This window comes from Thunnus thynnus, chromosome 6 (genome assembly GCF_963924715.1).
Source record: "Thunnus thynnus chromosome 6, fThuThy2.1, whole genome shotgun sequence".
Lineage (NCBI taxonomy): Eukaryota > Metazoa > Chordata > Actinopteri > Scombriformes > Scombridae > Thunnus > Thunnus thynnus.
The window spans coordinates 822,239-844,532 of record NC_089522.1 but is presented as its reverse complement, the minus strand read 5'-3'; the positions used below and the strand labels follow the sequence as shown (position 1 = coordinate 844,532).

Sequence of the window (22,294 nt, the reverse complement as noted above, 5' to 3'; positions counted from 1 at the left end):
GTACATATTTAGTACGTAGATAAGTTTCAACTCTTGTACATATTTAGTACGTAGATAAGTTTCAACTCTTGTACATATTTAGTACGTAGATAAGTTGCAACTCTTGTACATATTTAGTACGTAGATAAGTTTTAACTCTTGTACATATTTAGTACGTAGATAAGTTTCAACTCTTGTACATATTTAATACGTAGATAAGTTTCAACTCTTGTACATATTTAGTACGTAGATAAGTTTTAACTCTTGTACATATTTAGTACGTACATAAGTTTCAACTCTTGTACATATTTAGTACGTAGATAAGTTTTAACTCTTGTACATATTTAGTACGTAGATAAGTTTTAACTCTTGTACATATTTAGTACGTAGATAAGTTTCAACTCTTGTACATATTTAGTACGTAGATAAGTTTCAACTCTTGTACATATTTAGTACGTAGATAAGTTTCAACTCTTGTACATATTTAGTACGTAGATAAGTTTTAACTCTTGTACATATTTAGTGTGTAGATAAGTTTTAACTCTTGTACATATTTAGTACGTAGATAAGTTGCAACTCTTGTACATATTTAGTACGTAGATAAGTTTTAACTCTTGTACATATTTAGTACGTACATAAGTTTCAACTCTTGTACATATTTAGTACGTAGATAAGTTTTAACTCTTGTACATATTTAGTACGTAGATAAGTTTTAACTCTTGTACATATTTAGTACGTAGATAAGTTGCAACTCTTGTACATATTTAGTACGTAGATAAGTTTTAACTCTTGTACATATTTAGTACGTAGATAAGTTTCAACTCTTGTACATATTTAGTACGTAGATAAGTTGCAACTCTTGTACATATTTAGTACGTAGATAAGTTGCAACTCTTGTACATATTTAGTACGTAGATAAGTTTTAACTCTTGTACATATTTAGTACGTAGATAAGTTTCAACTCTTGTACATATTTAGTACGTAGATAAGTTTCAACTCTTGTACATATTTAGTACGTAGATAAGTTTTAACTTTTGTACATATTTAGTACGTAGATAAGTTTTAACTCTTGTACATATTTAGTACGTAGATAAGTTGCAACTCTTGTACATATTTAGTACGTAGATAAGTTTCAACTCTTGTACATATTTAGTACGTAGATAAGTTTTAACTTTTGTACATATTTAGTACGTAGATAAGTTTTAACTCTTGTACATATCTAGTACGTAGATAAGTTGCAACTCTTGTACATATTTAGTACGTAGATAAGTTGCAACTCTTGTACATATTTAGTACGTAGATAAGTTTTAACTCTTGTACATATTTAGTACGTAGATAAGTTTTAACTCTTGTACATATTTAGTACGTAGATAAGTTTCAACTCTTGTACATATTTAGTACGTAGATAAGTTTCAACTCTTGTACATATTTAGTACGTAGATAAGTTTCAACTCTTGTACATATTTAGTACGTAGATAAGTTTTAACTCTTGTACATATTTAGTACGTACATAAGTTTCAACTCTTGTACATATTTAGTACGTAGATAAGTTTTAACTCTTGTACATATTTAGTACGTAGATAAGTTTTAACTCTTGTACATATTTAGTACGTAGATAAGTTTCAACTCTTGTACATATTTAGTACGTAGATAAGTTTCAACTCTTGTACATATTTAGTACGTAGATAAGTTTCAACTCTTGTACATATTTAGTACGTAGATAAGTTTTAACTCTTGTACATATTTAGTGTGTAGATAAGTTTTAACTCTTGTACATATTTAGTACGTAGATAAGTTGCAACTCTTGTACATATTTAGTACGTAGATAAGTTTTAACTCTTGTACATATTTAGTACGTACATAAGTTTCAACTCTTGTACATATTTAGTACGTAGATAAGTTTTAACTCTTGTACATATTTAGTACGTAGATAAGTTTCAACTCTTGTACATATTTAGTACGTAGATAAGTTGCAACTCTTGTACATATTTAGTACGTAGATAAGTTGCAACTCTTGTACATATTTAGTACGTAGATAAGTTTCAACTCTTGTACATATTTAGTACGTAGATAAGTTTCAACTCTTGTACATATTTAGTACGTAGATAAGTTTCAACTCTTGTACATATTTAGTACGTAGATAAGTTTCAACTCTTGTACATATTTAGTACGTAGATAAGTTTTAACTCTTGTACATATTTAGTGTGTAGATAAGTTTTAACTCTTGTACATATTTAGTACGTAGATAAGTTGCAACTCTTGTACATATTTAGTACGTAGATAAGTTTTAACTCTTGTACATATTTAGTACGTAGATAAGTTTTAACTCTTGTACATATTTAGTACGTAGATAAGTTTTAACTCTTGTACATATTTAGTACGTAGATAAGTTTCAACTCTTGTACATATTTAGTACGTAGATAAGTTGCAACTCTTGTACATATTTAGTACGTAGATAAGTTGCAACTCTTGTACATATTTAGTACGTAGATAAGTTTCAACTCTTGTACATATTTAGTACGTAGATAAGTTTCAACTCTTGTACATATTTAGTACGTAGATAAGTTGCAACTCTTGTACATATTTAGTACGTAGATAAGTTTTAACTCTTGTACATATTTAGTACGTAGATAAGTTTCAACTCTTGTACATATTTAATACGTAGATAAGTTTCAACTCTTGTACATATTTAGTACGTAGATGAGTTTTAACTCTTGTACATATTTAGTACGTACATGAGTTTCAACTCTTGTACATATTTAGTACGTAGATAAGTTTTAACTCTTGTACATATTTAGTACGTAGATAAGTTTTAACTCTTGTACATATTTAGTACGTAGATAAGTTTCAACTCTTGTACATATTTAGTACGTAGATAAGTTTTAACTCTTGTACATATTTAGTGTGTAGATAAGTTTTAACTCTTGTACATATTTAGTACGTAGATAAGTTGCAACTCTTGTACATATTTAGTACGTAGATAAGTTGCAACTCTTGTATATATTTAGTACGCAGATAAGTTTCAACTCTTGTACATATTTAGTACGTAGATAAGTTGCAACTCTTGTACATATTTAGTACGTAGATAAGTTGCAACTCTTGTACATATTTAGTACGTAGATAAGTTTCAACTCTTGTACATATTTAGTACGTAGATAAGTTTCAACTCTTGTACATATTTAGTACGTAGATAAGTTGCAACTCTTGTACATATTTAGTACGTAGATAAGTTGCAACTCTTGTACATATTTAGTACGTAGATAAGTTTTAACTCTTGTACATATTTAGTACGTAGATAAGTTTCAACTCTTGTACATATTTAGTATGTAGATAAGTTTCAACTCTTGTACATATTTAGTACGTAGATAAGTTTTAACTCTTGTACATATTTAGTACGTAGATAAGTTTTAACTCTTGTACATATTTAGTACGTAGATAAGTTGCAACTCTTGTACATATTTAGTACGTAGATAAGTTTTAACTCTTGTACATATTTAGTACGTAGATAAGTTTTAACTCTTGTACATATTTAGTATGTAGATAAGTTTTAACTCTTGTACATATTTAGTACGTAGATAAGTTTTAACTCTTGTACATATTTAGTACGTAGATAAGTTTTAACTCTTGTACATATTTAGTACGTAGATAAGTTTTAACTCTTGTACATATTTAGTATGTAGATAAGTTTCAACTCTTGTACATATTTAGTACGTAGATAAGTTGCAACTCTTGTACATATTTAGTACGTAGATAAGTTGCAACTCTTTTACATATTTAGTACGTAGATAAGTTTTAACTCTTGTACATATTTAGTACGTAGATAAGTTTCAACTCTTGTACATATTTAGTACGTAGATAAGTTTTAACTCTTGTACATATTTAGTACGTAGATAAGTTTTAACTCTTGTACATATTTAGTACGTAGATAAGTTTCAACTCTTGTACATATTTAGTACGTAGATAAGTTTCAACTCTTGTACATATTTAGTGTGTAGATAAGTTTTAACTCTTGTACATATTTAGTACGTAGATAAGTTTCAACTCTTGTACATATTTAGTACGTAGATAAGTTTTAACTCTTGTACATATTTAGTACGTAGATAAGTTTCAACTCTTGTACATATTTAGTACGTAGATAAGTTTTAACTCTTGTACATATTTAGTACGTAGATAAGTTTTAACTCTTGTACATATTTAGTATGTAGATAAGTTTTAACTCTTGTACATATTTAGTATGTAGATAAGTTTTAACTCTTGTACATATTTAGTACGTAGATAAGTTTTAACTCTTGTACATATTTAGTACGTAGATAAGTTTTAACTCTTGTACATATTTAGTACGTAGATAAGTTGCAACTCTTGTACATATTTAGTATGTAGATAAGTTGCAACTCTTGTACATATTTAGTACGTAGATAAGTTTTAACTCTTGTACATATTTAGTACGTAGATAAGTTTTAACTCTTGTACATATTTAGTATGTAGATAAGTTTTAACTCTTGTACATATTTAGTACGTAGATAAGTTTCAACTCTTGTACATATTTAGTACATATTTATACATGTTTAGTATGTAGATAAGTTTTAACTCTTTTTATACATATTTAGTACATAGATAAGTTCTAACTCATTTCTTTTTAGTATATAGATCTTTCATTCTTTCATTTTCAGCATGTAGATAAGTTTTACAAGTCTATTTTACTCTGTTTGAAAAAATCTAACACAAAAAGTGATGGTAAGTCTTTACACACAGACATGTTCCGCCTCGTTCCTTCAAACTTTCACTTTCTTCCAAAGTTTCCAAAAAAAAAAGACCCCACAAGTTCTACAAAAACATTTTAAAAATAATAACCTCAGTACACAGTACATGTTCATTCATACGTATTATGTAGAGAGTACATTTGTTTACATACATTTTATTTTTAGTATATAGATTTTTTTTAATGATTTCATTTGTTTTTAGTACAGCAATGGGTTTTTTTTTTTAACTATTTCATTTACCTTTAGAAAAACAAAAGAAGTAATGGTAAGTCATACATGCTCCAACTCTTTTCTTCCAACTCACTTCAGAACTTGTCATGATGACTTTATAAAAATAGGAAAGATCTTTAAGAGGGTCTGTAGACAATGTTCCAATCAAATGTTTTACTGTTCACAGCTCAGCATTTAATGGCAAAGGTGAAAAATGTTCCTCCATACTAATTCTAAATAATAACTATTTGTTTGTGTCTCAATATGTTGAATGAGAGCAACTTAAAATTTTGCCAGAAAACAGGCCAGTGTTTGATAACTTATTTAACAAGTTTCTTGTTACGACATGACATTGCAATATGAACAACAGGAAACATATTTGGATGGAACATTGTCCGAGGGTTAAGGAGGGTTAGACCCTCTTAAAGATCTTTCCTTCGGTAACAAAGAGTTCAACACAGGTGAACTTGTTATAACACAACACAAAAAGTTTAGATGAAATCTAAAATCAGAAACATCTAGTATTAAATTGTTTTAAAATGTATTAATAATTTCATTTGTTTTTATTTTTAGCAAGAAAACAGTGGAGTAAAGTAAAACATTGACTCAGTTTAGAACACAGTCAGGAAAAAGAGCAATGAAATAGCATAAACACAAGACAAACAGAAAAAATAAAAATGACAAGTTAGACAAAATGTATATGGACTAAATGACCTGTTTTTAAGAGTGAATTCGCAATAAAATATTACAGTATTTTGCAGACAATAGAAAGAATAAAGACATTTAAATGTCGACAGACAGGTAACACTGAACTCAGAGGGAACAATATGAGACTGATTATTGAGACATCAGTGGTTACAATTTGGACTCAGAAGAAGGAAATATCTGTATTTAAACTGTAAAAAGGCGGGAGAAATTCTGAGAATGTATGTACAGAATAAGGATTTTACACCAGTTATTGTTAAAAGCAGGTATTGGGTTCAGTTGATTGATGATAAATCAGAGTTATGTCTTGGTAAAACAGAACAAAGCGAAGAAGGGAGAAGGTGATGGTATCAACGATAGTACACATTATTACCTATAAGTGTGTATATTTATGGAGATGCAATGGTTCAGACTGTGAAAACACTACAGTGACGTGTGTGAAGTTTAAAATAAAGCCCTGTTATAGAGTCTGGCTATAGGTTCAATAAGTTCTGACAGTTGGAAATATTTGAAAGTATAACTGCATGAAGATATGTATTAAAGACAGAGAGTGTGAGATATGAGCTGATCATACTGTAAAGACATAGTTTCTTATTCCTATACTTGAATATGTTCTTCAGATGTGAAGTGGGTGTTGAGATAAACAACAAGGTAATTGAATTCCTTTACTACAGTAAGGCTCTGGTTGGCCACAACAACATGTATTCAGTTTTTATAATAAATCATTTTCTCATAAAGATCTTAAAAAGCCATGACAAACTATCAGTTACTGACGGAGGCAGCAGTCACAGTAAGTGTTGCAGTAATACCAGAAACATTTCATCTGAAGCACTTCAAGAGTTTGTAATAACTAATTTAATGTGATGTGTGTGAAGTCCTAGCTGTTAACATTAAAGTAAAAAGCAACAACAATGTCATCAAACCTGTTGAATGAATACTACATTTGACGCTGTGTCCTGTTCTCTTTATACATCCATAGCAGTGACAACGGATACTGTTTCCCCATAACTGGAAACAAGGAATTTTACTCCTTCTTCTTCAAGTCCGAGAGATTTAAAGAGCACAATACCGCCATCAGGAGGAGGCTGGCGGTAGTGAACCGTGAGGACTGCTGCAGATATGGTGAACATATTATAATGTATAGGTGCATGGTAGTTTACTGACAAACATCCTGTCTTTAGTCAGGGTTTCAATGTCCTCCTAAGTACTTGGTACTTATTTTAAACCCCTAAATGTATTATATAACTCTCTGTGTAGATTTATTTTGAGGTGCCCATATAGAACTCATCATTGCTTTATGTATGATCCACTTGAATGGTTGCAGCCTAAAGATAGAGGGCAGTTTCACTGGGTTCAGTTCATCTTTAAATGTGTTTACTTTAATTGTCTCTCCAAGTGTGTTTACAATGTAAGTGATGGGGGACAAAATCCATAGTCCTTGTTTTGAGCAATAATGTATTTAAAAGTAGATGTGAAGCTTATATGAGTCTTCAGCAGTCTGAGTTAGTCATATTAAGTGGATATCTGACACATTTACAGTCTTTTTAGCATCAAATTCCCTCTTTGTGTTTCCTCGGACAGTGTTTCCCTGTTGAGCTGCAGGTGGAAGTATAGTAACAAAAAGAGGAACTTTGGCACTAAGAAGACTGTAACGTTGAAAGATATCTACTTGATTTGACTCATTTGGACGCTGAAGCTTCATATTAGCTTCAGATAAACTTTTATATATATTTTTATACAGAAGGACTGTGGATTTTGTCCTCCATCACTTCCATTGTAAGGTCATTATGAAGGGATCTTCTAATGGTCAGTATGAACAGGAGGAATGATTACAGCAAGAAAAACATGTTCATTTGGGCTCCTGACTGATGTTTTAAGACGTACCTAAAAAATTGTGAACCTGTCCATTAATGTCTTATTTTCTCTTGATACACTAATAGATTGGACAACTAAATATTTCAGCTCTAACATTTAGTTGTTTGTATTTCTGTCTTGATGTAACGTTAGTGACCCATGACTAACTTCACTGATCTTTTGGCCATGAACCTACTGTATTTAAATCTTCTCGTACATTGTCAGCTTCACCGCTTGTAAGGCAATAACAAAACCACTGGGATGTTTATTAGTTTCATCCTCACACCTGTATATTGTGGGATGTGGTGAACATTGCAGTGTTTCTTCTTCCATGAGTTACATAGTCTCACTGCAAGTCTCTTATAAGTCTGGTTCAGGTAACATTATTCAGCACATCCTGCTGATTTGCCATCTAACCACAGCTGCTATAATATATATTAATATAATCACCCAAAAGAGGATTATTAGCAGCATCATATCATACTTTAAAGCACAGCTCAACAATTCTGCTCAACCATGGGCCATTTTTCTCATCACGTTTATTGCAGGTGGTGAAAACACAGTCTGATATGTTCTAAATATGTTTTGTTTGTTTATTTCTTGTCAGTCATTCCAGAGTAAAGTTGATTTATAGAACAGTTTAGGTTGTTACCGAGGCTACAAACAGTACAGCAGCTCACATTAATAATCATTTGACAAAAGAATAAACATGAACAAAACTTCTGTGTTAAACTTTGAGAATATAAATGTAACTGACAGCTGATCCACACACAATAAACAGAGGTCTGCTTCATTTATGGTTGAAACATTGTGCTGTTATTGACACAAATGTGTTTTTAACTGTTATTCGACTAAGATACACGAGTTCATAAACGAGGCTTGTTTACATCGTTATAAACTGTAGATTTATGAGGAGTCGTGTCAGAGATGTGATGTCATCATTAATATATTTGTTGGAGGCCAGATGTGTCCCACCACTGCACACTTTTATCAACCTTTCATGCTCTCCAAGAATGTTTATAGAATTTCACAAACACATGGATCCTTCACCCGCTGAGTTGCATTGAATATTTATTTGTGTCCAATATACAATCAGTAACATTGTTGTGTTGTATGATTAAAAAGCTTAACTTTTGTGCACATATATAATTTAATGAGATAAACAAATCTTTTTTTGTTTTGTTTGTTTTTTTTTAACAAATGCACATATTGCTAGCTCATAGTCCATCCACTTACTTCAGTTCTTTTTAAATATGCTATTAAATACTCATATACAAAAAGGAGGCAAAACCAAAAGTAAGAGTTGTTACCACAATGATCACAAGGTTCTTTCTAAAGATGTGAGAGTTCCTTTAGTTTCTGCTTAAAACAGTAGCACTTGTCAAAGAGGGACCGGAGGAGGAATCATCACACTTCCTGTACAGACAGGAAGCTTTTCACACAGGACGCTCAAAGTAAAGAGTCTGTCAGTTAAAGAAGGCCAGAAAAACAAATGGGCATGAAGGCCGTAGTGTTTTTATCATTAAAGCCTAATCACATCATGTTCTGGATATTACCCACAATGCATTTCAAAAGAGGGAATGCAGTTTCTGTGATTAAATACTTTGTTCAGGTTCTGTTTGGTGTTTAGATGTGAAACATTAACAACAAGTTGAGGAAGATTCATTTCTTAACACATGATGTCATCACCCTTTAGTGTTTGAACAGTTTCTCATACTATCATGCACAGCGCTTCGTTTACATTTACTCCATATCAAACTATCTGAAAAACAAAAACACAAACCAGTATCATGGTTTCATGACACATAAGCAAACTGTCTTTGTCTGGTGGATTCCTTCTGTTATAAAGTTGAACTTCTATGGATTTTAAACATTTAAGGACAGAATTTCAATTATGCAAATAAAAAAATGACATCACTATTTTAGCTAAATTTGATCCATTTTTGAACCAAATGGAAAAACCTCTGGATGCTTGATGTTGTTTATTTATCCGGAATAAAAGTGTTGAACAGATGTTCCTACGGTGCTCAAACATCTCTGCATCTTTCTGCCTGTTTGAATTTATGATGTCAGATCACTGCAGACATTGAGATATTTAGTACGGAAGCAAATTCCTGCCAGGAAAAAATAAATAAAAAGAGGAATGAGAAGAATAAAAATACTAATTGTAATAAGTCATCATTTTTAATTTGGTGCCGATTGTTGCTTAATTATTGGAATTTTGACTCAGGATATCATCATTTATACTTAGTGTTTTATCATTTTAATTATAAAGTGATTTTTATATTTAGATCATAATTCTGACTCAGCATCTCAAGTCTATATTTTTATTTTGTAGCTCTCCCCGGCAGGAACGGGCTCCCAGAAACAATCAATGAGAAATTAAATCAGGAATCATGTAGAAATATTCCTTCTGAGTGTGTCGTATCTTAAATGGTTTTTCACTGCAGTGAACAGCATGAATGCAAACTACTTAAAACCCATCACAGTCCTGCACATGAATAACGTCTGATGCTTTTAAATCAGCCTCTAAAGTACGATGACAGGATGTTTGGAGCACAACAGAAAATATAAATCAAAGCTACTGATTGATATGAGTGAGGCACTTTTCTGCCATAAGGCTGCACATAGACATATATATTGTTATATATATTTGCTATGTCATGCAGCGTCATGCTGAAGAACTCAGATACTAACTTCTCATCAACAGCCACACAGACAAAGTACAGATGCCGTCATTAAATAAGCCTCATTTAGACTAATATTTCCATGGTTCTATTGAAATCATATTACAGAAAACAGAACACAGTCTTTGGGAAACAGCAAAAGTGCTGAAATGATACATGTCACATGAAATAACGAGTCATATCAACAGAGCGGTACTGCATCATGATGAATAATGAAAAAAGAGATGATGTTTCAGTTACATGTTATTATATACTTCCTACAGGTATTAACAGTCCCCAGTTGTGATTGGCTGAGTCACATTCCTAATTAAAAAACAACAACACACCTGTAACTGTCCAGGAATAATGTAGCTAATGTTAAATCTCCCTGTGAACATGTAACTGATACACAGTCATTGCACTGACCCAGAATCTCTGATGTTGAAGTTTGAATATTGCTTACAACAGCTGTCACATCTGTCTGCTTCAGCATGTCTATAGGCTCGCTCAGAGTGAACCGCGCCTCGCCTGGAGAACGGACGAGTTCAGGCGGAGACACAAGGCTGCAGACAGTTTCCAGCAGTCCTCAAAGATACGCAAGAAGTCACTGAAATAGTTACATCCTGTTAGAGCTGATCCCCATTTAATAAAACATTATCAGATCAATCTACTAAAGCTCAGCCACTCAGTGTGTGATAGAGTACAACCTATTAAAATGACCTAAACAGCATTTATTCTGTAACCTCCAATATTAGCCTATTAAATTATTTTACATAGAAATTTAACCCCTGCAGCAAGCGGACCGCGTCTCATTCCCTAAATAAAGAAATTCAAATAAAATGAAATGATTCTCTTTATTTCTGTCATTAATCTTGTCTTCAGGAGAGGTTTTGTTCTTGTTTATTTACTTTAAATCAATGTATAGCTGAGTATATGCAGGTAAAGAGTCTTACCTATATGTGAATGTCTTTGCGTACATATCAAATTTGTAGATATTATATAAAAATAGTATTTGGTAATGCGCAGACAAATAAAGTAAAACACAAATCAAACCTACTGGAAATGTAAGAAGAGAAGAAAAGTGTCGGGGCTTCACATCTGTACAGAGGAGACTCTTCACTTGTTACCAAAAGTTTGATGTTATTTCATTTCATAATGCTGACAAGAATTAAATAATTACATAGTGTTCATATTGTGTGTATCTGTAATATTTGGTTACTGAGTGTTTTCTGTCTCATTGGCTGATAAAAGTTGTCATCAACACATCTGAACTCTCAACAGGATCAGACGACTGAAATACAAATGTTCACCATTAAACAAAATGAAGATAAAACGTCACGTGACTGATCCAACACCAATCAGCTCTTTGATCAGGTGACAGCCAGGTGTTTCCCATCATGCCCTGAGGTCTATCAGTCCACAGAGAGCCAAATCTTCTCTTTATACATCCATGATGAAGAGCAGCTGTGGTGTCTGGCTGTAAAAACTGCTGCTGCCTTGATCTTGTGAGGTTATCGTTGCCCGCGTGTGCGTGACGTCAGAGCAGGTCGGGATCAAATCGGACACAAATCTAACCCGCATGCATTGCGCAATGATCAATTCTGTGCAGGCTTGGCTCATCTTGAACGAGCCTTTTGTCATGCCTTGACAACTGCAGACTATGACTGGAAAAATGGAAATCACATAACCGCCTTTTTACAGAAGCAGTAAGACACTTAAAATTAAACCTGCTGAAAGTTTAACAGACAGCAGAAATGGCAAAAACATCTCATGGCAACAAGACGACAGGATAAAAAAAAAAAAAAAGACACATGAATTGATTTTGCCTCATCCACAGCATAAAACATACATGGTATGAACGGGAATCTATGTGGTGGAATGTATGGGCCACATGTTGGGTCTGGACTACATTTACCATCATGCAATTCAACGGGATCTCTTTGTTTGACCCTCCCAGCCTGCTAAATGTTGTAGTAAAGGCTTTCTGTTATAAATTAGTTGTCTCCAAGCTGATGACATCACTATGACATCATCGGGGTTATTGTCTCAAGTGACAGAAAGCAAGGTGGATTTAGTACCAACTGTGCAGACATTTACCCTACAGATGTTGATTTTCCCTTTAAAGGATGTGTCTGGTGACTTTCTATATTTTTCTTATTGTCAAAGAATCTCAAGTTTGGATCCAAACCAACAACGAACTGATCTACTAACCAATATTGTGTGTATCCAAAATCTGATATTTTGTTCCTCTGTGATCAGAGCAGCATCATGTTTTCAGTGTCAGGAGTTTAATTCCATGTAAGGTGCAGTGATGTAGTTTATTGGTGTGTTTTTAGTAGTTTTTGGACAACAATGGAGCTCAGAGGAATAAGATATATCTGGCTTTGGATACACACACAAGACTTGTTAGTAGATCTTTTTATTGTTGGTTTGGATCCAAATATGAGATTTGATGACAATAAGAGAAATATAAAACATCAACGACTTTATCCTGTAAGTTTAATGGTGACAGGCTGGGTACAGTTTGTGTGCTGGATTTGTGTGTTTGTCAGCTGATTTTGACTAATTTACTTCTTGGTTAACATTTCTTGTTTCTGTTAAAGTCCTTTGAGTCCTACTTGTTGAGCAAGATCAGTTTAAACCTTGACTTTTTACAAATCAAGAGTCTGGAGTTTCCCTTTATGCTTCTAACTGATGCAGCTGTAGTGCTTTAGTTAAGACACTTCTGTGGCTCACTGGACATAACTTAAACTTGTAAACAGAGTTAATGAGGAGGGCAACACAGGCTTAATGCACTAAGTGGCTAAATTTTTGTTGGTTCCAGCAAAAACACCTGCCGCACAGGGTTTAGCATTTCATGCATCAGCAGTTCTTTCATCTCTTCGAGTACAGACAAAAGTACAGACAACAAAAAGGCATAACTTTAAAAGGTTGAAGAAAATAATTAAATATGAAGTTGACTACTGGCATAAAGAATTTATGTATTCAAGCATACACAGAATGAGAAGATTAACAGCCGATTCAATGCGGGAGGCTGTCTAAAAAACATCCACGCCTCCGATGGGCCACAAACCGTCTACTGACAAGTTCACTGAGGAGGGGAAGCCAGTAATACAAGATGGAATCAGGATGTGGGAGAAAGGGGAACTTGAGCTGTTGGGGAGGAAATGGTGGTAGCGAGGTTATAGGTTGAGTTTGGAGACGATGTCTGAGGCAATGCTAAAGGGCTGTATATGGGTCGGGCAGAAATGGTTGAAGAAGGGGAGTGTAGGGCAACTGAAGCTGTTGTTGGGGAGTCCGAGCTGACCTCGTCCCCTTCTTCTGAGTCCCATACTTCACTTTGCAAGTAGTCTGCAAATAAGGCCTTGGCTCGTTGTAGCACCCTGCTCAGGTTGTGGCGCCGCACAAGGCGATCAAAGTGCATCGCTAACTCATTGTAATCCAGGCTGTTCTTGATGATGTGGTCTCGGTGCTCCAGCAGGATGGACAGGCACAGGAACAGCATAAAGGGATTGCCTTTGCCGAACTCTTGAGGAGGTGGCAGGGAGCACGGTTTGATGCTGGTGGTCTCAGCTTTTGTAGAACTGGGCGTGTTAGCTGTGGTGATGGGGGATTTGTTGCCAGGTGAAGAGAGATTGTTGGAGGACGACCTGCTGCCTGGCAACGAAGGGCCTCTTCCAAAAGACAGAATGGGCGAGGAGAGTAGGGATCGGTTCTGAGTGGGGGAGGGAGATGCAACAGATGTTTTTACAGTGGGGGTCATGGGCGAGTTGATCCCGGTACTGCTGAGCACTTGGGCAGAGGAGGACAGTACTTCTGGGACAGTTCTCGGTAAGGCCTCTCTTCCATTGGTTGTAGATGAGGATGTGGATTTTGGAGGAGAGTCTGGAGAAGCACCTGGCCAGCTGGAAGGTGAAGCTGAAGATGTAGAGGAGCCAGTTTTCCACACTGGAAGGCCATTGGGGAGGAGGGAAGGTGATGACATTGGAGAGAAACCATTTTCACAGTTTTTTATGAGAGGTGTTCTCTCTCCTGGGTCCTCCTCGCTGTCCACTGTGGACTGGCGCCTTGGGATGCTTGATACTGACTTGGAAGTCACCAAACCCCGTGGCTGCTCCATGTCAAAGCTGTCTTCATTTCGGGCAGTATAGTATTTAAACTCTCCAAAACTAGTTTGCCTCTCAAAAGGAGGAGCCTGCAAATCTGCTTTTTCCACGGTCGTTTGAGGAATGTCACTATCAGCAACCTCGCTTTCCTTTCCAGCACCGACGTTCTGCCCGTCTTTTTCTTCTGTGACAGCGTTCCTGCTGATATCTGGTTCTTCTCTTGAAGGTCTGAGCATATGTCGTCTCCGCTGCTTCTCTTTTTGTTCCTGATCATCTCCAAGGCAGTTCTCAGCTGTCTTGTCCTTGTCTGTGCGTTGTACCATTGTTTCATCTGACTCTAGTGGTGGTCCCAGAAGTTCCACTTCGGTTTCAGGAGGATCTGGAGGCAGAGAGCTCCAAGTGACCTCCAGCATCCTCAGAGCGTCATCAAACGCAAACTCTCGCTTGAGCTCCAGAAGCAGCCAGCGGTAACAGAAGAAGAGGTCGTCAGCTCCTCGGGAGACCAGATAGGAGTAGAATTCAGGATCTGAGTACTGCAGAAGCAGCTTTAGATGCTGGAACTTAATAGACATGAGCTGCCCGTCTGGCCGGAAGTTTCCCTCCAAACGTTTCATGATGCCACAAAAGCAAATGAAGGCATGCGCCTCATTGTCCATTACTGCGAGTATAGGGGAGGCGATGTCACTCATGCCTTGACAGTACGATATCTGAAAAACAACGCACAAAGTTACAAAGTGCAAAGAAAAGCAGAATTCTAAATCATGTAAATATATTCATGGCTTCTGAATAAAATTAAATGGCAGCTGGCAGACAACTGAGAGAGACACTAACACATAAACATAAAATACATTATACTGTATTATATAATAGATGAGTCTTTTTAGTTCAAAGATGGAAGAAGGGCCTAATTTATCACCTGTGGACACACACATTTCTTCCACACAGATTCAATCATTTCTTCTTGTGCTTGAGAGTGTTGGTACATTTAGAAACAGTCCCGACCACACAGACCAAATAGCCTCCAGTGGTGCACATGTTTGATGTCAGGTAACCAAATCCTAAGTTATAGATATGCAAACCATTACATTTTGATACCATTGATTCTAACTGATTTAACTTAAGCAATTTAAAACAAAAAATGTTGAAAGCTAAACTTAATTATATTCATTAAGGGATTTAAAAGGGTTTAGATTTGGTAAGTGAATTTGAATTTGTTGAAATGTTATTGACCCTCAACCCAGGAACAAGCCGACTGTTAGAAGAGCTCCAACCACCTGTGGATGTGTGATGGCGAAGGTGGTGAGCAGATCTGTGAGGGCAGTCAAATGTGGACTGTCCTCTGAGCCAGCGTAGTACGGGTGGGCCCGGTCCGTCCTCAGGACGTCTTTGAGAACATTCCCACGGATAAACTCAAGGTCCTCGTGGCTGGCCCGGGCTGTCCACTCTCTCTTCAGCTGGTCGTACTCCCTTGTCTTCCGCTTCATGTAGTCCATTCGTTCCTGTCCACTCAGTCCATCAGGGTAGACATTGAGGAGATACCGCCAAACAACCTGAAACAACAGCAGACAATGCTTAAGTTAATCATCATTAATAAAGATTAATTAATTCATAAACTACAGATGATATAATTCAATATATTCATGCATGATTTAGCATTTTATATAAGTTACAGTCCATACAGTGAGTATTTGGACAGTTACACATTTTGTTAAGTTTTTTTTCTTCAGTTGGGGTGGAGGGGTTCAATTTTCTTGGGAACCACTCTGAATAATCACAAATTGTATCACTGTTTAATGTCTCAATGTCTAAATCTGCCATAAGTAGAGGTGGTTTCTGCTTGCAACATATTTTGGTTTCTAGGACTCAGTAAGAACCAATTCACAAGCAAATCATAATCAAAAAAATGTAGCAGACTCCCAACCCTATTTATTTGTTAAAGTCTGCAGAACGTGAGATTGGTATGTGATGCTATAAAAGTACAGGTGCCGCACCTTGCGCAGTGAAGGCTCCACGCCACCATGGTAGATCCGCAGTCTCAGCTCCTCAGGTCGTGTCAGCTGGCCCTGTCCATTGAGGTAACTATGAAACTCGGCATCGCTCAGGGGGGGCTTAAAAGGCTTGATCTCCTCCCCGTAAGACCAACTGAAGGCCTGCTGAACTCTGGACAGGGTCCGGCCCACCTGAACACAAGTAAAACAGGTACATGAGCAAAGACCCTGACTTGTAGAGAGGAGAAGGTAGAAGAGACTGTGAGGAAGTTTAAGAAGGTAGAGACACCTGGGTAAGTAATGACTGGGTGAAAGGAAGAGCTGCAGATGCCAAAGACCTGGTCCTCTCTGCAAGAAGCTGCTCAGAGCCAATCACATCTTTGGGGCTGATGATGTCCCAGTCCTCCATTACAGGACCTGCAGTTGAACAAACAGTAATAGTAACAATCAACTACCAACAACCTTTATTTTATACTCTGTACTCAATACATGAAGGTTTTTGTTGGCATTCTTTCCAAATATCCGTCAGAACACACAGAGATGATCCTGAGATACAGTTAAAGTAGGGACATGACCGTGATGACCCCTCTGTCCCCGGTTTTTAAACCCTGCATAGAGCTTCTCTCCATTCAAGTCCAATCATTTGGTTATTATTAGTGACAGAGCATAGAGTGCCTCTATAGCAGATGATTTATTGCTTTGGAAAACAAACAAACCCATTTCCTCTGATGTCTTCACATCAGGTTACCACAATATGTCCCAATTTTCCTGTTAAACCGCTGTGTTAATCATGTGTTCCTGCTGTAAATGTGAACCATTTGACTTCACTCATATTTTTAGTTGCTTTATGGTACACTGGTGTACTTACTGTCTTCTGACGGTTTTATGTCCATCTTCAGCTGTAGATATGGTTTGGCTGCACTGACAAAGGCGACATCTAAATCCCAGTCAGACACCAGAGACAAATATATTTCAGCACCACTCCGGTCTCGAGACAGGTAACTGATCCCAAAGTTCCGCCTCCTAGTTTGAGAAAACAAATGAACACAAAACATTGAGACACACACATTTCAACTCTCATTAGAACCAACTTTGACAGCGTTTGGGTCCATAGAAGAGATGATGACTCTTACCCGTTCAAATCAAAGGCTCTGATAAGTATGTGCTGCAGGACCTCCAGTGACGTTATCTGAGGATCAACAGCAAAGGAGCGAAACTCCACAGGAAGCGCCCCATCACATTTCTGAAATACATTACATCATAATGAAATATCATCACTCACAAGTATATAAACATCATGGAGGGAGGCAGTGATAACAACAGAGTCTCAGTTCTATATTGAGATATAATTCCACAAAGCTGTTTACTTTATTACTAACACTACTATATTTTTGCACACAAAGGTCGACTCTGAGATGAACATAGGGTTGGTTTTAAATATCTAGAAAACAAAATGAAAAACATGTAGGTAAAATGATCTGATAAAGCCTGTGGATGATGCACTTTAGAGTCAAATGCTGCCATGACGTACACATGCATCACACGCATGAATGTATAATAAGAGCTGGATACGGCGCCGCCGCTCAGCCTTGCAGGCAATTTCTCTCAGTGGCCACTCTCAGTATAAAAGCATTTTCCCCTTAGACCACCACTACAAAACTGACAGGACACCTCGAACTGCAAGCAACGTCAATTATGACTCTTTCTATTATGAATATCTGAGAAAAGCGATTTAAAAATCTGTGACATCATCACAATGTACTCTTTCATATAACTGCTCAAAAACCTGACCACACACACACACACACCTACTCTCTCTAGTATTTATGATTATTTATTTGTTTTATCTCCAGCTCTGCCTTCTACTCCTGAACCATTTGAGAACCAAATTAAGTGCGAGCAGATGTTCGTAAACACAGACATTTTCTCTTATGTCATAATATGAAATCTAAACCTCTTTAAAGATGCTTTGTCCTCAGATACAAAGACCATTATTTCTTTCCATAAAAATGTCATCTTTAATTAAACATATTTAAATAACATTTTCAAGAAAACTGTTTCAACCAAACTATCATATATAAACTTAGCACAAAAAGTAAGGAAATTTGTGTTTGGTAGATTATTTCTTTGTTGTAACAATGCTTCTTGGCAATAAATCTTATACCGTTGGAAAGCCTGTTTATTTCCCTTTTAAATGGTGCCACATTTGTAAGGAACATGCATTTATGGGATGAGCAGCAGAGCTGAGTATGTGGAATGCGCCCATGAAAAATTTGCCAAACCTTCTCTGCCAATTCCAAACAGCTTATTTTGCTGTTGCTATGGACTCTTGTTTTGAGCTACTGGTACCCCCAGGTGCTGCCAGGAGGCCTGCCATGACTGCCCTTCACCATCCGTTTGCGCTGGTGTCAGCAACATGTGCACTGGAACTTGAACATGTGGAGGAACGTTATGTTCAGCGATGAATCCAGATTCTGCCTACAGCAGTTGGATCAGAGGGTCAAAGTGTGGAGAAGACGCGGAGAACGCTATGCTGATTGCTGCACCGATAGAGTAACATCTTTTGGTGGAGGCAGTGTATTGATGTGGGGCGGCATCTCCCTCACTGGAAAAAGGAGGCTTGTCATCATTGGAGGCAATCTCAATGCAGAGAGATATTGAGATAAGATTCTGCAACCAGTGGCAATCCCATATCTCCACAGTCTGGGACCGAACTCTATCCTCCAAGATGACAACACTCGCCCCGACAGAGCAGGGTTTATCAGAGACTACCTCCAGAATTTGGGAGTGGAGAGGATGGAACGGCCTGCCAGCAGTCCTGACCTCAACCCCATTAAACACTTGTGGGATCAGCTTGGGTGTGCTGTTTGTGCCAGAGTGACCAACACAACCATGTTGGCTGACTTGAGACAAATGCTGGTTGAAGAATGGGATGCCACCCCACAGCAGTGTGTGACCAGGCTGGTACCAGCATGAGGAAGAGGTGCCAGGCTGTTGTGGCTGTGTATCGTTCTTCCACACACTACTGAGGCTCCTGTTTGTTAAATGAATAAATTATTAAATTGCCAATATGTCTTGTTTCTTCAAACTTCAATCATCCAATCCACCAAACACCAAACAAGAGTCAATGGCAGAATAAGCTGTTTGGCATCGGCAGAGATTTGGCAAATTTTTCATGGGCGCAACCCACATACTCAGCTCTGCTGCTCATCCCACAAATGCATGTTCCTTACAAATGTGGCACCATTTAAAAGGGAAATAAACAGGCTTTCCAACGGTATAAGATTTATTGCCAAGACGCATTGATACAACAAAGAAATAATCTACCAAACACAAATTTCCTTACTTTTTGTGCTAAGCTTATATATATACACCCATATATATACTGATGACCTGCTATCTCCCCACTGAAGATCCCCTGTCCCCCCTTCAAAATACAGAAATGGGCCTATGGTGTTCAAGTTCAAGTTAACCGACTATAGCTAAGTGTAGGCTAATTATTTGCTATCTATGACAACAATTTGATAATAGCAGTGACATCATGTACAATGCAGACCTCAGGCCTGATCCTTCAGAGCTTGTGTGGAAGACTTCGTTCTCACCAGCATTACGTTGTTTAGATGGACCAATTTCTCCTCACATTCAGACCATTCAGGAGGCAGAGAGACAAAGACTGTCTTTCAGAAAACCAGTTAGGACACCTACGGGAGTTGACCCCCAGTCTGGCCCTCTGGCTGACCCTGAACCTGATTGAGCTACCTCTTAATCTAAATATGGCGATGCTGGGGACTGCAACAGAGCCTCACTCTTATTGCGTTAACTGTCTGGACCAAATCATCCCGACCTGTACATAAGAGAGGGACTTACTTGGACAAAGAGAATTACTGTTCCATTAGTGTTATGAAGCTCTACAAGGCTGCTGGACGCAGCAGTGGTCTCAGCACATGTATAAGAGTTATTTAGTAAAAACATACAATGGTTTCTGTTCAGTCACACAGCCCTCAGACAGCACAACAACATCTACTGGAAGAATTAATGACCATTTTATTGTTGGGGTTTTGTTTGTTTTTTTAAGTCAGCAGATAATTTAATTTTGATTGTTTGTCATATTTGTAAATGTGTGGAAGTTATTTGAGGTTGAACTTTACCTCCATTTTGTCAAATGTACAGTACAGCATCAAAAGAATGTTTTTTTCTTTAAAAGAGGACCATAAACTGTCCTTTACTATCATTATAAAACTGAAAAATGTGTTACCAGAGTTATCTTTGTAGGTCATGTTATATCATATATTTTACAGTTTATAATTTTGTATTAGAGTTGAAAGTTTAGCACAAGGAATAGGCTAATAGTTCCAGTTTGGTTAAAGGAGTTGTTTATTGATTAAAGATGATGTTTTACATGGAAAGAAGTGATGATCTTTTTATTTAAGAACACAACATCTTTAATATAGGTTGATTTCATATTATATGACATAAGAGTAATTGTTTGCAAACGTGCTCGCACTTCATTTGGTTCTCAAATGGTTAAAGAGTAGAAGGCAGAGCTGGAGATAAAACAAATAAATAGACATAAATACTGGAAAGAGTAGGCGTGTGTGTGAGTGTGTGTGTGTGTGTGTGTGTATGTGTGTGTGTGTGTGTGTGTGCGTGTGTGTGTGTGTATGTGTGTGTGTGCGTGTGTGTGTGTATGTGTGTGTGTGTGTGTTCTCAGAGGGACTAACATTCAGGGGTCCGGACTGATCAGGTTTTTGAGCAGCTGAAAGAAGCAACAGTAAGGTGTAATGGAATCTGATACTTGATAATAAATTAAACTTATATAAAGTGATATAATTATATTATTACATTATCGGCTCCGGTTATTATAATCTTAATGGGTTTTTTTTAACCCAGCTAATAATGTCATAAACAGTCAATAATATGCGCAAAAAGTTATGATGTTATTGGTTTAGAAATATTACAATATCGACTTTTATTACATGAAGAATGGAAAAATGATGACGTTATTGGCTGCTACAGGGCCTGTTTGAGACGGTCCGTAACTTCAGCTCGTCATGTTCCCGGTGTGACGTCACCGTCAGCTCGCCTCAACACCGGACCGCGAGGTAAACATGTCACCTGCAGCACAGCTTTATTCTACAACACACAGCTGATCTGCTGGGGCTGGATGATCTCACTCTGAAGTTACTGAGGATGAACCTCATCGCATGTCTGAATGTCTGAATGTCCAACATCAGACCGTGCACTGTCTCGTGCGCACACGCACGCGCCTGCTGAGCAGGCAGGTGACGTCAGCTGTGAGGGTTCAGCATGATGCTGGTACATGGAGGCTGAGTATTGATGAGGACTTTTTATCAGGCGTTGCTGATTGTTGCCTTCAGTCTAGTTCACCTGACAGGTCGACCGGTCGGTTAACACCTGCTGCTGTCACACTGCGTCCACAAACAACAAACAATGGTGGTGTAAACAAAATGGATCATTGCGCAGGTAGATCTGGCTCTCTCAAACACACGGTTCACGGTTACCGACAGAGTCACGTGTGTTTTCTGTCTACGTGTAGCCGTGTGTGTGTGTATTTGTTTGCCAGACAGCTAGCAAACATTAAACAGACAGTTCACTAAACAGGACAGCAGGACTGCTAGCTAACGAGCTGACGTTGGCAGACTATTTCTTACTGAAATGATCGTCCTACCTTCACTTTGACTCGAACCACCCCCCTCTCCTCCTCGCCCGCCATCTTTAACTCTCCGTTTCGGGACTGGACGGTTCTTCTGGGTTTTGTTGTCCTTCTACACCGACATGGTGATCAATAACATCATACGGATAGCAGCACTAGCGAGTTCCTCTATTTTCTAGTCTTCCTCGGCTTTGACTTTACAAAAGGTTACAGCTGTGTTACCGCCATCTAGTGGTCATGACTTTATTACCAACCTCAGAGGACACACTGGTACAAACCACACACACTCACTGAGCACTTCATTAGAAACACCTGTGCAATCTAATCTAATCCAACAACTCTGACATTAATC

The 22,294-nt window shown here is 37.1% G+C and overlaps 1 protein-coding gene across 1 annotated transcript; it reads right to left on the bottom strand.

Annotated features, from left to right (window-relative positions):
• Nucleotides 1-8,562: 8,562 nt before the first annotated feature.
• On the bottom strand, nucleotides 8,563-22,166 carry tbc1d25 (TBC1 domain family, member 25). Its single transcript, XM_067591194.1, has 7 exons — nucleotides 21,958-22,166; nucleotides 17,402-17,511; nucleotides 17,137-17,291; nucleotides 16,558-16,685; nucleotides 16,272-16,460; nucleotides 15,555-15,830; nucleotides 8,563-14,987 (listed from the first exon to the last, which is right to left on the bottom strand). Exons 1-7 carry the CDS (start codon nucleotides 22,000-22,002, stop codon nucleotides 13,299-13,301), a joined length of 2,592 nt encoding a protein of 863 aa, XP_067447295.1. The 5' UTR covers nucleotides 22,003-22,166; the 3' UTR covers nucleotides 8,563-13,298.
• Between the last annotated feature and the right edge of the window lie 128 nt (nucleotides 22,167-22,294).

Excerpts from the sequence above, each read along its gene's own strand:
- tbc1d25 (XM_067591194.1), bottom strand. The coding sequence starts at position 22,002 with ATGGCGGGCGAGGAGGAGAGGGGGGTGGTTCGAGTCAAAGTGAAG. Across the intron at positions 17,292-17,401 it reads AGAGCCTTTGATTTGAACGG|GAGGCGGAACTTTGGGATCA; the intron begins GTAAGAGTCATC and ends TTCTCAAACTAG. Across the intron at positions 16,461-16,557 it reads CCCAGTCATTACTTACCCAG|GTGGGCCGGACCCTGTCCAG; the intron begins GTGTCTCTACCT and ends ACTTGTGTTCAG.